Source organism: Dreissena polymorpha, chromosome 5 (genome assembly GCF_020536995.1).
Source record: "Dreissena polymorpha isolate Duluth1 chromosome 5, UMN_Dpol_1.0, whole genome shotgun sequence".
NCBI lineage: Eukaryota > Metazoa > Mollusca > Bivalvia > Myida > Dreissenidae > Dreissena > Dreissena polymorpha.
Genome location: NC_068359.1, coordinates 25,617,441 through 25,634,396, shown reverse-complemented (window position 1 = coordinate 25,634,396; position 16,956 = coordinate 25,617,441). Strand labels below are relative to the sequence as shown.

Genomic DNA, 16,956 nt, shown 5'->3' with positions numbered 1-16,956 from the left:
TGCCGATTTTATGGGATGTGTTTTTCGACTAAAATTATAGATATGGGTATGGTTTTGAGCATCTAAGTATAGATATGGGTATTGAGATCAGAAATTTGCTTGTATATAAATGCATATAGATTTGAAAGTATCAGTATCAAAATGGGTATCATAAATGTCATTCTTGTATATAAATGGGTATCAACAAGTAAATTTCAGTAGCGGGAAAGATATAACAGCAAATTCAATAAGTATACTGTATTGATATGAAGGAGATACAAATTCTAGTATGAAATGTGTCCAGTTTATCAAATTCTAGTATTTAAATTGGTCCAGTTTATCAAACTTCTTCTATTGAAATGGGTCCACTTTCTCAATGGTATCGTATACAAATGGATATGCTTTTTCAAAAATCTTGTAAAAATGGGTCTACTTTATCAGAGTTCCGGTATAAACATGGGTCACATTTCGGAAGTCTCAGCGGGACACCCCTACCCTAAAATTTGGAAAGTAACCCCCCCCAGGACTAAACCCCTTTTAAATAGCCTCGAGTTTTGGAATAATTCCAACCAAAGACAGGCATTGCAATAACGTTTTACTCAATAACCTGTCATACATGTTTTGAATATTCAGAGAAAGTTCAAGACGTATTTTCATTCATCATTTTCGCGGTTGGGCTACTGTTCGATATATAGTTTTCATTTAAGTAGTTTTGAGTTGTCGTTTCGTCTTAAGTTCGCACATACTCTCACTTACGTTCAAAGCTCCAATTATGTTCACACATGTCCCTTAGATCTATAAAATATTACTATTTGAAGATAATAATTAATGAGTCTAAATAAACGGCATTGTTCCTTAATATAATGAGCTGGATTACATCGCCGATTTCCTGTTGTAAATTTATTCTGGTGTGCATGTTATTGTTTTTACACATTGCATGTACGACTCAGCAAATAACAAGCGATTTGTGATCCAATGCCTGTCGGTCCACTTTGTTTGAAATCGAAAGTAGAATCCGGATATGAAAAACAAGCTCCAGACATTTTATTGTAGGAAAGTGAAAAGGACATTACATTTGTACTTTTTGCACCGGTGGACATACTTTATTTTTGAATGACACAAATATTTCACACATTTGCTAGCCATTCCTTAGATTTCAGGATCCTAACGATAAAGATCAACCGACAAAATTCAATGAAGACTACTTCTGTGATAACCCTCTTACGTGTCTATATTTATAAACGACGGAATTTCCGATGTGAAGTACGCAGGTATTTGTGAGTTTTGTTTTGTCAAAGATTTTTTATATAAAAACTAGGAATTTACCATCACATTTTAGTAAACCCCTTTGGAAAACGACAAATTTATATTGGGCTATTAAGCGATGTGCTTAAAAACATGTTTAGTTGAGGAAAATTATTAAATAATTAGATTGAAAATGTTCACTGGACATGTTAATAATAGAATCGCGAATGATATTTAGCGGACATGGAAAAATTGTATTAAAATGGGTTTCATTAAACAAAAACCAGTTTTAAAATGTGTCTTTATTTATTTTATAATAATTATGAATAAAAAAAACACAAACATATTCTCGTGAAATGTTAAATTGTCATATTGAAAGTCATCCTTCTGTCATTGGAATTTCCAAATCAGTGACCTCATCAAACTTCAAACACATTTCCCTTCGAAACTACATTTACGCGTACATGTTTTTTAATTAATCGTAATTAATTTTAAATATTTATTATCTGTGTGTTTTGTTATTTCATTCTCAACTCCCTGTAATTTCTGAAAACATTTGTTTGCTCATTTTACCACGGTTTGCCTCTTTGTTTCTCGGGCGGCTTGGCGCCTTTCTATTCCAATGGTTCCAACGAGTTTTGGCCCAATTTGTCTATAAGCTTTTAGAGGCTTTTGGAGTTTAATTATCAAAAAACTTGTTATTAACATTTAATATTTATTTGTCGTTTTAAATGTGTATTGTTTATATGTTTACCATTAAACGCCTTTGTCTGTAAATGTGTATGCACCCGTGATTTTACAATGGTCATTCTGGTAATGTGGAAATCAAGTCAAATTGTTTCCAGGTGATAACCCCTGCATTGCTTTGTTGCATTTGATTAGCCGATAGCGCTCTCACGTAAAAACAGTTGCAGCTTAATTTTAATGGCTAATAAATTAAATAGTCTTATTTAAGAAAGATTTTCAGTTTTTAAGTGCATGTTTAACATGCACAATTAAAGAGAAAAAATACTATATTTTCAGATTCAGATGGACACAGTGCTTGTATCTTTTATAATAATCATTTCAAGCGGTCAGCAGCCAACAAACAGTCAAAACGGTATTCCCTATTTCTTTCCGCAAAATACACCCGGGCGTTGTTTTAATGTACGGAAAGTCCACCAAACATTCCAGTTTGTAATGTTAAATCAACATGGACACATGAGCTGAACAAAAGTTTTAAAATAGTCATCAAACCACTCTATGTACACAGAAATATTCGCTAAAAGTACTTTTACTAAAATTAAATGACCTTATTTAAATAAAATGCATGTTAACTTCCGTAGGCACCAATATTTCCATGAAGACAAATATATATATATATGTACAATGTAATTGAAATTGAATATTCATGTTACTTAATTAATTGTTTTCAATAAATTGGTGCTCCTTTAAACAAATTGCGGAAATAACTATTGCCTGTACGCAAACATAAAATACCATTTGATTATGTATACAAAACACGACATATCGTTTGTGTGAGGATTTCCAAATTTCTGAATAAATATCCTAATGCCGCAATTCAAAGATATTTAACAGCAAACTTTTGTTTAAATTATAAGAGTTCATATTTCAGAAATATATGACTAAATAATTTACCAAACAAATAATAATAAATTACGTATATAGAACGTATACATGACGCTATTGTTGTATCTGTGTACGTACTTCAGTAGCCTCTTTGTTGTAGAAGGCACTGAAAATAGTCAAGATGGAATAGTTAAAGGCGACAGTCATGAAAAAGACAGATGTCCTTCAAGCATGGACATTACAATTGCGGATGATACTGAGTCAGAAACAACTGGTTCTGACAAACACAAGTTCGTTGAAGAAATGATGTCAAGACAATCACATGGTTGCCCAGGCCCTCCTGGCTTTCAGACAGATCTTCCTAGGTCAAATGTAACCACTTTTTCTCGTCATCGGACGATCCTACAGACAGAAGTCCAAACGCCAAGTATTTCAAGACCTTCAAACCCGCAAGGAATTCAAGGCGGGCTTTTCGATTCGAACGAAATCCAGTGTTCGATGCAAATTATTTACCCTCCAACAGTGCCAAATTTGCAAAATTATCCATCGTCAAGTGTTCCAATGCGTTCAAACCCGTTCTACGGACAAGATTCTATATCAAAAGAGCAGCAGTATTTGGAACTTCCCTATCGGCAGACAGGGCGCTTGCTGTCAGGAGTTCAAGAACAGTCTGTACCAGAACAAGACCAACTCATATCTGACAACAATTACAATCAGCAACGGAAAGTGCAAGGAGTTCAAGCAGAATATGATGATCATGAAAAAGATCTTCTTAAATCAAATAAGAGAGAAAAAGAAAAACAAGCTGTTACATCAGAGCACATAAAAGATGAAAACGGCAAACAATCGGAGAAGCGTGTCAAATTTAGTGAAGACGTGAAGATTGACAAATCTGAAGATTCTTGCAAAGACCTAAAGGATTTTATCAAACAATATGTAAAACAGGAAATAGGGTCCAAACGCTCAGATATCAAACGTTTGTGTGATGCAGTAATTGTGTATGACAAGAATGATTATGAATATGCTTTTGATATGAAAGATGAAATAAAAGCTATGGTCACCAAAGAGCTAAACGAAGAGTTACGGATAGAATTATTTGACGACGAAAAATTCATGCAGTCTCATGTTCAAGTTGTGCAAGATGTTCTGAAAAATGCAAGTGTCGTTTTGGTCTATCTTTCCAATAATACGGGAAATTCGAGACAGGTTCAGTTTTTCATCGAAGAAGCAATCGCATTGACTAGGATTGGTCCGGTTGACAAGGACGGTCTAGTCTCGGACTGTGAATTCAGTGTACGGCCAGTCCACTCGCAGGCTTCATACAAACGTAATTATCGGACACCTCCCGGACTAGCCAGTGTCAGCGGAATCGACTGGTTTGACAAGTCCAAATACACGTACGACAGAATCATTGCAATCATGAAAAACGCCATTCGGAGAAGAAAACTTATAGAGAACCCACGGCAAGTACAAGACGAGTTTAGACAAACGATGCTACGAACAGGTTCAATGACCCATCAGCAATTTCACAGAAGGAACGCACCTCAACATGCGTGGGATGCTGGTACAAGTGCTTTTACGACCTCAGGGCCACGATACACGCCGCAGGCTACCACTGAACCTTTGTATAGAGGAATGAATGACCCTACCCAGCATGGCTTCAACATAAGTGATGCTGAAAGCATGCTGAGACGAATGAGCATTGAACCTAACCAAGGTTCCGCTGCGTCCTCTTACACAAAAAGCGGTGAACATTTTCTTAGATCGGGTGAAGAATATTCACAACCCGAGTACCGTTACGTGTATGCGAACGTGAATCCATCGTTCACACCTTATAGTGAACCAGTAGAACCTTTCGGTGTTCAACAAAATAGGGCTTTTGGTCCGGACCTTGGTTATCGAACTGCAGAGGAAGCTGAATTTTGCGGTTGCCATAGAATAGGTCAGTTTTCAAGGATCGTAGAGCAGAGTCGTTTTCTCGGACACAATCAGATGCCTTTGAACGAGGAGCCGCAATACAGACGTGATGGTGGTGACGAAAAACATGTCATGGGGCTTGTAAACGACGGTCAAAAGACAAACACCAGTCGTACAAACATCCGTTCTGCAGACGGGTATGATGCCACAAACCAGCCACGCACAAGGCATTCGGCAATGCAGCAGGCGCCAGGTGCACAGCGACAAAGACCGACAGAATATACTCCCAGACATATGCAGCAGAAGACGCTGCAGCAGCAGCAAAAACAATCAAGAGGTCAGATGGGTAGTGGCAGAGGGATTATAACTTCTGAGATGTTGATTTCTAATCTGTCAACGAACGACGTGGAAATCGATAATCCTACAAGTACACAAGAAAGCAGACGGACGTACGATCAGGGTCCAGCAGTTAATGGTAATTAAGGTTATGACAAAACGAATTTTATTGTGTACCCTTTTATATTACTACGGATAATGTTTCATTTCATCTGAGAAACAGTCAAATTCAACTCAAATTGGCACAACCTTAAAGAGGCCTTTTCACAGATTTTGGCATGTATTGAAGTATGTTATTAAATGCTTTATATTAATAAATGCAAACAAGGATCTAAAAAGCTCCAGTTAAAAAAAACAAGAATATAAAATTTAAGAAATAAAAAAGTAACCCTCAACGGGCTCGAACCGCTTAAGCCACTCGTCTATCCGTGGTCATACAATTAGTGACGTATTTTATACTCTATATAAGGAATCCTAGTTGTATCACAAAATATAACGACAACAACAGAACTCTCCAAATCATTCAATCGTTTCGCGTTGCAACGCTTTATAATTTTCAGGTTTTCAAATCGTCAAAAGATGCATATAATGGATATTTTAAAGCATGGTAAATGTTCAGTATTACTTTTTCCTCACAAATATCATAACTACAACGAAATTTTTTGTATTTTGTCAATTAACTAAAACGTGAAAATGCCCCTCTAAATGCTACAAAAAAGAAGAAGACAGTATTTTCTTTTGACTGAAAAGATGTTCCAGCATTTATAGTGCCCAAATATATTGAGAAAATTACTGTATGGTGCGGGCATGAATAAAATACGATACCCATTGATCCAACCCTGATAACTAATGCGTATTTACATGATTCAACATTAATAAAAAAAATTAACTTATTCTAACATGAGCCGCGACGTGTGTATTTTTTTACAAAAAGGACAATATGTGAGGGTTATTCTGCATAAAACAATTGGCCGAGCTTAATGTTATAATATTAGTTCTGGAAATTCGAAAATATTGTTCAGTTAACAGGACGAGCGTATACGGGCTCTCCAGCAGTATAACAACATTTTACAGTTGTTACATTTAAGTTCGCGAATTAATCAATTTTAAAACGTTGTGTTTATTTCGTCTTTATGATATGGTCGGTTTCCGTAACCACAACACACAAAAACTATGCAAAATGACTTCAGCTACATTCATTCACACCGAGTGAATAATCAAAGTGACGCTATATTTATTGTTAAAACAAAAGTTTGCTTATTTGTTTTAACAATAAATATAGCGTCACTTTGATTATTCACTCGGTGTGAATGAATGTAGATGAAGTCATTTTGCATAGTTTTTGTGTGTTGTGGTTACGGAAACCGACCATATCATGAAGACGAATTATTTATAAAAATTCGTGGTAGAACCCAGCCTTTATAACGTGTATGTTAATTGGTAAGCTGCCTGTATTGTCAGAATAGAATGTAAGATCTGAAGTTTCTTTATTCCTATATTTTAATCGTCTCCTACTGCAGTTTACACAGAAGAAACTGACAGCAGTGAAGACGAGTTGTGGGATCCACTTGGCAATCTACCCGGATCTAAAGGCGGGCGGGTAGTAAACATTGTTGGAAGCAAGGTCCTGCAAATCGGTAATCAAAACAGCGTTACTAACGTCGGAAACATTGTGAAGAAAGACAGAAAACAATCGAAAGAAATGAAAGCTCAAGACAAAGACAACGAAAGGTTTATTTGTTTTCTTTCGTTTCAATTTTTACCGACAGTTTTTATATTTAAAAAGTACCGACAGTATTTAGATTTTAATAGAGATCCAAAAGATGCAAAACAAACAATTTAATAACCATTTTGACATAGAAGTTTGTGTTTATGTTTCTTATTGTATTTATTTGTTTACAGTTATGAGGACGAACCAAAGAAACATTTAGCCGAGTTTAACAAAAACACAGAAAGCGATAGTAAACCGGATATCAGAAGCAAAGACATCAAGCATCCTAGCAATACGGAGAGACTGTCACAGAAATTGGGAAACGAAACAAAACAATCAAACGTGGCAAAGAGCGGCAACGATTTAAGCGATTCTGTAAATCTTGTTTGCAAACATAACGAAAACCAGAAGACATACGATCATGTTGAACAACCAGCAAAAGATGTAGTGAGCGGGTATGAATTGAATATACCATTGGAAGAACCCCGCGTTCATGCAAATACCGACGCTAAAGGTGTTAAAGATGTCGAACGATACATTTATGATGAAAATACCCGGCTGACAGCAACGGTTTCTTATCCTGACCTTCAAAAGATGCCACGAAGCCATTGGTCGCAAAAAATTATCGCCGGAGAAGGTCATTTCATGACCACAGATGGTGGTCCTTCTGTATTGCTTTTGAAATCATCACCAAACGCAATTGATCATACTCATCCACCTGTCTTTACCAATACAATGACAGATGCTCACCTCAATTCACTGGATGAAAACACAGAGGTACAAAAGTTGGACGATTACGCTTGGACTGAAGCATACAATGAAGAAACCAGAATGTTCACAAGTAATGATTTATCAGACGCGGACCTTTTTGGTTACGGCAGACATGACCGTCAGAATGTTGGTCGAGCATTATTTACGTCACGCTCCGCTACGTCGTTCTCAGACCTGGTCAACAAATCCCTCGTGACTGAAGAAGAGAGTTTCATTCTAACGAATGTTAGTGACGTGGATTGATTTTATCAAAAGAAGCGAAGCGCATAGGGGCTTTATCTTCAAAACTTCAAAAATCAAACTTAGCTAAGGTCGAATCAGAAGATCTATTTATAGATCTATTGATAGATGAATTACTAGTTTATTAAAATTATGAAATTATCTTGATGTTTAATTGAGTTAAACCATTTGAACAAACTTGATGTTTCTTTTATGAAATTAAGAAATTAACCTAAGTTTTAACTGAGAAGCTTTGTGGGTATGCGCCAAAGACTCGCACATGCTGATACAATAGTCTCAATTGAGTAACTGGTAGTATGAAGCAGTTACACTTGACCGCTATTTTTATACTTCAACTTTCTTGATAACATCTAACATAGTCATATATATCATTATACCATATGTGATACTTTTAAGTATGGTCTATACTAGTAATGGACATGCGACTTGTTTATGCATACATGATACAAAAATTACATTAATAATCTTAGAGGTCAAACGTTCCTTATTCTAAAGTTTATTTCTACCAGTAAATGGTCGCTAAAATTAAGACCATCGTCACGTTTCTTCACAGTGACATTTATGTGTTAAATTTTGATATCATATCATATTATATTTCTTGACATTGAAATGTGTCGATTACGTTCATTTGACATTTTAACATATACACTCAACGCTAAGCATAATCTGATATAATAATGAAATAATAATACATTCTACATTTTAAATTTCAATTAAATCTCAGTAGGTTTTGTGTTTCTTTACTGCTCACACGTAAAACGTTTTTTCAATAATCTGCTATGAATCTTAGAAATGCAAACGATTATGTCATTGCATCATGACATTCTCTCTTGCAATTCAAACCTGCCTCTAGAACAAGTAATGGTTAGTAATGAATACACATCTCGAAACACCACCATATTGCTTTACTGGATATAGGAATGTAAATACATATAATTGTTGAGAATTTGAATTAGGTTTACTGCTTTTTATGCTCCCCATTAAATACATATGGAGAGCTTATAGTTGCCAGTTTGTCCTTCCGTCACACTTTTGTTACAGTTTCTCATAGCGCCGTCAATATTTAACCGATCTATATATTTGGCATGTAGGTACCTTGCATGGACCTCTACCTTTTGATGAGGTTTGACGTCACATGGATCAAGGTCAAGGTCACCGAGGCTAAAAATAGATTTTCCGTCACACTTGTGTTACAGTTTCTAATAGCGCCTTCAATATTTTACCGATATTTGGCATGTAGGTACCTTGCATGGACTTCTACCTTTTGATGAGGTTTGATGTCACTGGGGTCAAGGTAAAGGTCACCGAGGCTAATAATAGATTTTCCGTCACACTTTTGTTACAGTTTCTCATAGCGCCTTCAATATTTTACCGATCTCTTACATATTTGGCATGTAGGTACCTTGCATGGACCTCTACCTTTTTATGAGGTTTGTCGTCACTGTGGTTAAGGTCAAGGTCACCGAGGCTAATAATAGATGTTGTCAAGGTCACACTTTTTTCCACACAATTAACCCATATATCGACATAGCATCATCGGGGAGCATCAATCATTTTCACTGATATCATTGTCTTTACTTGCGCACAATTAATTACATAGCGTTCACCGTTTTCTGCTGCGATACAATGCAAACTGCAAAATTCTTGCGCAACACTTTAATAAGACGACAAAGCGTTTTCAACGTAGTTAAAGTTTGACTTATTATACTCGGGAGAGTACTCGTTTGTTCGCCTTTTATGTGCTTATTACATAATTAATGTCTCATAATTGTATTACTTTGCTTTTCTTTTGTATGCTGTTATATATGTTTGTGATTTTTCCCCTATTTTAGCTGAAAAATTGAATCGTCCGAAAGTAAATAAATCGCCAAAAACATGTTCTTGAACCACGCATTTTTGTCAGAACTTAAGGTCTTACCCTTTTTATGCCCCACTTCGAAGAATAGGGGGTATGTTGTTTTGCACATGTCGGTCGGTCCGTCGGTCCGTCCGTCGGTCGGTCCGTCCACCAGATGGTTTCCGGATGATAACTCAAGAACGCTTAGGCCTAGGATCATGAAACGTCATAGGTACATTGATCATGCCTGACAGATGACTCCTATTGATTTTCAGGTCACTAGGTCAAAGGTCAAGGTCACAGTGACTCGAAATAGTAAAATAGTTTCCGGATGATAACTCAAGAATGCTTAGGCCTAGGATCATGAAACTTCATAGGTACATTGATCATGACTGGCAGATGACCCCTATTGATTTTCAGATAACTAGGTCAAAGGTCAAGGTCACAGTGACTCGAAATAGTAAAATGGTTTCCGGATGATAACTCAAGAATGCTTACGCCTAGGATCATGAAATTTCATAGGTTTATTGATCATGACTGGCAAATGACCCTATTGATTTTCAGGTCACTAGGTCAAAGGTCAAGGTCACAGTGACTCGAAACAGTAAAATGGTTTCCGGATGATTACTCAAGAATGCTTACGCCTGGGATCATAAAACTTCATAGGTACATTGATCATGACTGGCAGATGACCCCTATTGATGTTCAGGTCACTAGGTCAAAGGTCAAGGTCACAGTAACTCGAAACAGTAAAATGGTCTCATGATGATAACTCAAGAATAATTAGGCCTAGGATCATGAAACTTCATAGGTACATTGATCATGACTGGCAGATGACCCCTATTGATTTTCAGGTCACTAGGTCAAAGGTCAAGGTCACAGTGGCAAAAAACGTACTCACACAATGGCTGCCACTACAACTGACAGCCCATATGGGGGCATGCATGTTTTACAAACAGCCCTTGTTTATATGAATGTAGTCGGAAAATAATGTTTTCATGTATTAATATCATGTGTACTTGTACGTCGTTATAAAATAACATATGTTTAAAGTAAAGAAGCTTTAGCTACACGAAAAACTGTGATAAATGCAACCTCAAATGAAAAACAAGTATGCAGTGTGCTTATTGTTACTGACTTTTATATCATAGCTATATTTATTTTAATAATTATTTTGTTTTTAATTTAGTTTTCTTTTTTATTTTGGAAATGAAAGTTTGTCTGTACTGTCTTTTTGTACCTTTTTTACCATTTTACCTTTTTGTTAAAATTTTTTCATAATAGTATTATTGTACATGTAAATCGTATTGATTGTAATATTTTACTTAGTTGCATAACTTTATTAAAATGTGTATATCCCATTAAAATTAGATTTATTTAAACGTTTGCCGTGGTTAAGTTAAATTGTATTCAATGTTGTATATTTACACATAAAGATATTTAATACGATTAACATATGTGTAAGTGTTCATCAATTGTTCTGTTGTTGTTTTTTTACAATTTTATTGTGAACATTATTTACCTGCATATAATATTATCATTTCTTGCATTAACCTTTGAAAACTGAAAATCTTAACCTCATCGTCTCTGATTGTTGTATGTTTTTCCTTTATAACGTCATCGTCTCTGATTGTTGTATGTTTTTCCTTTATAACCTCATCGTCTCTGATTGTTGTATGTTTTTCCTTTATAACCTCATCGTCTCTGATTGTTGTATGTTTTTCCTTTATAACCTCATCGTCTCTGATTGTTGTATGTTTTTCCTTTATAACCTCATCGTCTCTGATTGTTGTATGTTTTTCCTTTATAACCTCATCGTCTCTGATTGTTGTATGTTTTTCCTTTATAACCTCATCGTCTCTGATTGTTGTATGTTTTTCCTTTATAACCTCATCGTCTCTGATTGTTGTATGTTTTTCCTTTATAACCTCATCGTCTCTGATTGTTGTATGTTTTTCCTTTATAACCTCATCGTCTCTGATTGTTGTATGTTTTTCCTTTATAACCTCATCGTCTCTGATTGTTGTATGTTTTTCCTTTATAACCTCATCGTCTCTGATTGTTGTATGTTTTTCCTTTATAACCTCATCGTCTCTGATTGTTGTATGTTTTTCCTTTATAACCTCATCGTCTCTGATTGTTGTATGTTTTTCCTTTATAACCTCATCGTCTCTGATTGTTGTATGTTTTTCCTTTATAACCTCATCGTCTCTGATTGTTGTATGTTTTTCCTTTATAACCTCATCGTCTCTGATTGTTGTATGTTTTTCCTTTATAACCTCATCGTCTCTGATTGTTGTATGTTTTTCCTTTATAACCTCATCGTCTCTGATTGTTGTATGTTTTTCCTTTATAACCTCATCGTCTCTGATTGTTGTATGTTTTTCCTTTATAACCTCATCGTCTCTGATTGTTGTATGTTTTTCCTTTATAACCTCATCGTCTCTGATTGTTGTATGTTTTTCCTTTATAACCTCATCGTCTCTGATTGTTGTATGTTTTTCCTTTATAACCTCATCGTCTCTGATTGTTGTATGTTTTTCCTTTATAACCTCATCGTCTCTGATTGTTGTATGTTTTTCCTTTATAACCTCATCGTCTCTGATTGTTGTATGTTTTTCCTTTATAACCTCATCGTCTCTGATTGTTGTATGTTTTTCCTTTATAGTTGGAAATTTTGACAATGAATGATACATGCGCATGCCGTTTCAGAATCTAAATAAAGTATAGAGTCAATTTGTGTTTGATGTACGTCTAAATAAAGTATAGATTCAATTTGTGTTTGATGTACGTCTAAATAAAGTATAGATTCAATTTGTGTTTGATGTACGTCTAAATAAAGTATAGATTCAATTTGTGTTTGATGTACGTCTAAATAAAGTATAGATTCAATTTGTGTTTGATGTACGTCTAAATAAAGTATAGATTCAATTTGTGTTTGATGTACGTCTAAATAAAGTATAGATTCATTTTGTGTTTGATGTACGTCTAAATAAAGTATAGATTCAATTTGTGTTTGATGTACGTCTAAATAAAGTATAGATTCAATTTGTGTTTGATGTACGTCAGTTATCTAAATAAAGTATAGATTCAATTTGTGTTTGATGTACGTCAGTTATCAGAATCTAAATAAAGTATAGATTCAATTTGTGTTTGATGTACGTCAGTTATCTAAATAAAGTATAGATTCAATTTGTGTTTGATGTACGTCAGTTATCAAGATCAGAATCTAAATAAAGTATAGATTCAATTTGTGTTTGATGTACGTCAGTTATCAAGATCAGAATCTAAATAAAGTATAGATTCAATTTGTGTTTGATGTACGTCAGTTATCAAGATCAGAATCTAAATAAAGTATAGATTCAATTTGTGTTTGATGTACGTCAGTTATCAACAAGTGCTAATAGGCTATTAAGTATAGATTCAATTTGTGTTTGATGTACGTCAGTTATCAAGATCAGAATCTAAATAAAGTATAGATTCAATTTGTGTTTGATGTACGTCAGTTATCAAGATCAGAATCTAAATAAAGTATAGATTCAATTTGTGTTTGATGTACGTCAGTTATCAAGATCAGAATCTAAATAAAGTATAGATTCAATTTGTGTTTGATGTACGTCAGTTATCAAGATCAGAATCTAAATAAAGTATAGATTCAATTTGTGTTTGATGTACGTCAGTTATCAAGATCAGAATCTAAATAAAGTATAGATTCAATTTGTGTTTGATGTACGTCAGTTATCAAGATCAGAATCTAAATAAAGTATAGATTCAATTTGTGTTTGATGTACGTCAGTTATCAACAAGTGCTAATAGGCTATTAAGTATAGATTCAATTTGTGTTTGATGTACGTCAGTTATCAAGATCAGAATCTAAATAAAGTATAGATTCAATTTGTGTTTGATGTACGTCAGTTATCAAGATCAGAATCTAAATAAAGTATAGATTCAATTTGTGTTTGATGTACGTCAGTTATCAAGATCAGAATCTAAATAAAGTATAGATTCAATTTGTGTTTGATGTACGTCAGTTATCAAGATCAGAATCTAAATAAAGTATAGATTCAATTTGTGTTTGATGTACGTCAGTTATCAAGATCAGAATCTAAATAAAGTATAGATTCAATTTGTGTTTGATGTACGTCAGTTATCAAGATCAGAATCTAAATAAAGTATAGATTCAATTTGTGTTTGATGTACGTCAGTTATCAAGATCAGAATCTAAATAAAGTATAGATTCAATTTGTGTTTGATGTACGTCAGTTATCAAGATCAGAATCTAAATAAAGTATAGATTCAATTTGTGTTTGATGTACGTCAGTTATCAAGATCAGAATCTAAATAAAGTATAGATTCAATTTGTGTTTGATGTACGTCAGTTATCAAGATCAGAATCTAAATAAAGTATAGATTCAATTTGTGTTTGATGTACGTCAGTTATCAACAAGTGCTAATAGGCTATTAAGTATAGATTCAATTTGTGTTTGATGTACGTCAGTTATCAAGATCAGAATCTAAATAAAGTATAGATTCAATTTGTGTTTGATGTACGTCAGTTATCAAGATCAGAATCTAAATAAAGTATAGATTCAATTTGTGTTTGATGTACGTCAGTTATCAAGATCAGAATCTAAATAAAGTATAGATTCAATTTGTGTTTGATGTACGTCAGTTATCAAGATCAGAATCTAAATAAAGTATAGATTCAATTTGTGTTTGATGTACGTCAGTTATCAAGATCAGAATCTAAATAAAGTATAGATTCAATTTGTGTTTGATGTACGTCAGTTATCAAGATCAGAATCTAAATAAAGTATAGATTCAATTTGTGTTTGATGTACGTCAGTTATCAAGATCAGAATCTAAATAAAGTATAGATTCAATTTGTGTTTGATGTACGTCAGTTATCAAGATCAGAATCTAAATAAAGTATAGATTCAATTTGTGTTTGATGTACGTCAGTTATCAAGATCAGAATCTAAATAAAGTATAGATTCAATTTGTGTTTGATGTACGTCAGTTATCAAGATCAGAATCTAAATAAAGTATAGATTCAATTTGTGTTTGATGTACGTCAGTTATCAAGATCAGAATCTAAATAAAGTATAGATTCAATTTGTGTTTGATGTACGTCAGTTATCAAGATCAGAATCTAAATAAAGTATAGATTCAATTTGTGTTTGATGTACGTCAGTTATCAAGATCAGAATCTAAATAAAGTATAGATTCAATTTGTGTTTGATGTACGTCAGTTATCAAGATCAGAATCTAAATAAAGTATAGATTCAATTTGTGTTTGATGTACGTCAGTTATCAAGATCAGAATCTAAATAAAGTATAGATTCAATTTGTGTTTGATGTACGTCAGTTATCAACAAGTGCTAATAGGCTATTAAGTATAGATTCAATTTGTGTTTGATGTACGTCAGTTATCAAGATCAGAATCTAAATAAAGTATAGATTCAATTTGTGTTTGATGTACGTCAGTTATCAAGATCAGAATCTAAATAAAGTATAGATTCAATTTGTGTTTGATGTACGTCAGTTATCAAGATCAGAATCTAAATAAAGTATAGATTCAATTTGTGTTTGATGTACGTCAGTTATCAAGATCAGAATCTAAATAAAGTATAGATTCAATTTGTGTTTGATGTACGTCAGTTATCAAGATCAGAATCTAAATAAAGTATAGATTCAATTTGTGTTTGATGTACGTCAGTTATCAAGATCAGAATCTAAATAAAGTATAGATTCAATTTGTGTTTGATGTACGTCAGTTATCAAGATCAGAATCTAAATAAAGTATAGATTCAATTTGTGTTTGATGTACGTCAGTTATCAAGATCAGAATCTAAATAAAGTATAGATTCAATTTGTGTTTGATGTACGTCAGTTATCAAGATCAGAATCTAAATAAAGTATAGATTCAATTTGTGTTTGATGTACGTCAGTTATCAAGATCAGAATCTAAATAAAGTATAGATTCAATTTGTGTTTGATGTACGTCAGTTATCAACAAGTGCTAATAGGCTATTAAGTATAGATTCAATTTGTGTTTGATGTACGTCAGTTATCAACAAGTGCTAATAGGCTATTAAGTATAGATTCAATTTGTGTTTGATGTACGTCAGTTATCAGAATCTAAATAAAGTATAGATTCAATTTGTGTTTGATGTACGTCAGTTATCAAGATCAGAATCTAAATAAAGTATAGATTCAATTTGTGTTTGATGTACGTCAGTTATCAAGATCAGAATCTAAATAAAGTATAGATTCAATTTGTGTTTGATGTACGTCAGTTATCAACAAGATCAGAATCTAAATAAAGTATAGATTCAATTTGTGTTTGATGTACGTCAGTTATCAACAAGTGCTAATAGGCTATTATTCAGAAAAAAAATATAACTAAAAATTCACTTTTTAAAGTCGGATGATATTTTGAATCGGGTGTCGTATTAAAGAAACGTCTGTTTCACTTTACACTACTAGTAAATGAGACATGCTAAAAACAGTTTACACTAACAGTGACTATAGAACCACTCATGTCCATTTTTTCTTGCATGTTATTTCTTCATTTTAGTGTTAGATTTACCAAGGACTGTTTTGTAGTAAGTATGACATTCCAACGAATTGTAATATAAAATAACTAAGTGATTAATATTACGATAGACGGTAATTTCTCCACTACGCGTGTTTCATTATGACTGCAGAAAAATCAAAATTCTCATTTGTATTGGAATAACCATGGATATTTAGTGAGAGTGATAACGCTTTTTCTGTTCAGACAGTAATGCAAGAAGAAAACTTTAACGGTGTTAAGCATTCCAGAAAAAAAGTTGAGACCTGGCTGTTTAATTACGCGAATCATCTTCTATGTGGGATGCGAATATCTGTACTATTTTTTATAATTACCATTCTGGCAAGGATGCAAAAAACACGCATCTACCATGAAAGCACGTGCATTGTGCCATGTGACAGTTATGCGATTAAATAAGTAATTTCCATAAATGACTGGATATATTGGCGGTTCAGAAAGTAAGAGGTTACATTTCAACAAAGTTTTGTATTTGATAAACCATAACAGACGCACCCTTCCAGTGGCGCAAAATCAAATTTTTGTTACAAATCCTTATTGTTTCTTTTCATTTTGGCAAAGAGATGCAAACCAGTGGCATCTGCCATAAAAAGAAGAGCATCAGACTTACACGCACTTGGGGTACCCAGTGACGGTTATGCGCTGATTCATATTCCGGTAGGCCGCTAAGCAACACGTATTCTCAATACAGGGTATTGGCGCTCTCCGATTAGTTCAGTCCGTTAAAGACCATCTTGGGTGAAATAAACTTATCAA

At 33.9% G+C, this 16,956-nt stretch overlaps 1 protein-coding gene across 4 annotated transcripts; it reads left to right on the top strand.

Moving 5' to 3' along the window:
* Window positions 1-1,171: 1,171 nt before the first annotated feature.
* On the top strand, window positions 1,172-7,909 carry LOC127832075 (uncharacterized). Of its 4 annotated transcripts, none has more exons than XM_052357232.1 (5): window positions 1,172-1,250; window positions 2,248-2,323; window positions 2,957-5,185; window positions 6,567-6,777; window positions 6,949-7,909. In XM_052357232.1, exons 2-5 carry the CDS (start codon window positions 2,254-2,256, stop codon window positions 7,769-7,771), a joined length of 3,333 nt encoding a protein of 1,110 aa, XP_052213192.1. In that variant the 5' UTR covers window positions 1,172-1,250; window positions 2,248-2,253; the 3' UTR covers window positions 7,772-7,909. The 4 variants fall into 4 exon arrangements, with proteins under 4 accessions (XP_052213192.1, XP_052213191.1, XP_052213189.1 ...); XM_052357231.1 differs by having other exon boundaries at window positions 1,180-1,250; window positions 2,954-5,185; XM_052357229.1 differs by lacking the exon at window positions 1,172-1,250 and having other exon boundaries at window positions 2,226-2,323; window positions 2,954-5,185.
* Window positions 7,910-16,956: the final 9,047 nt, after the last annotated feature.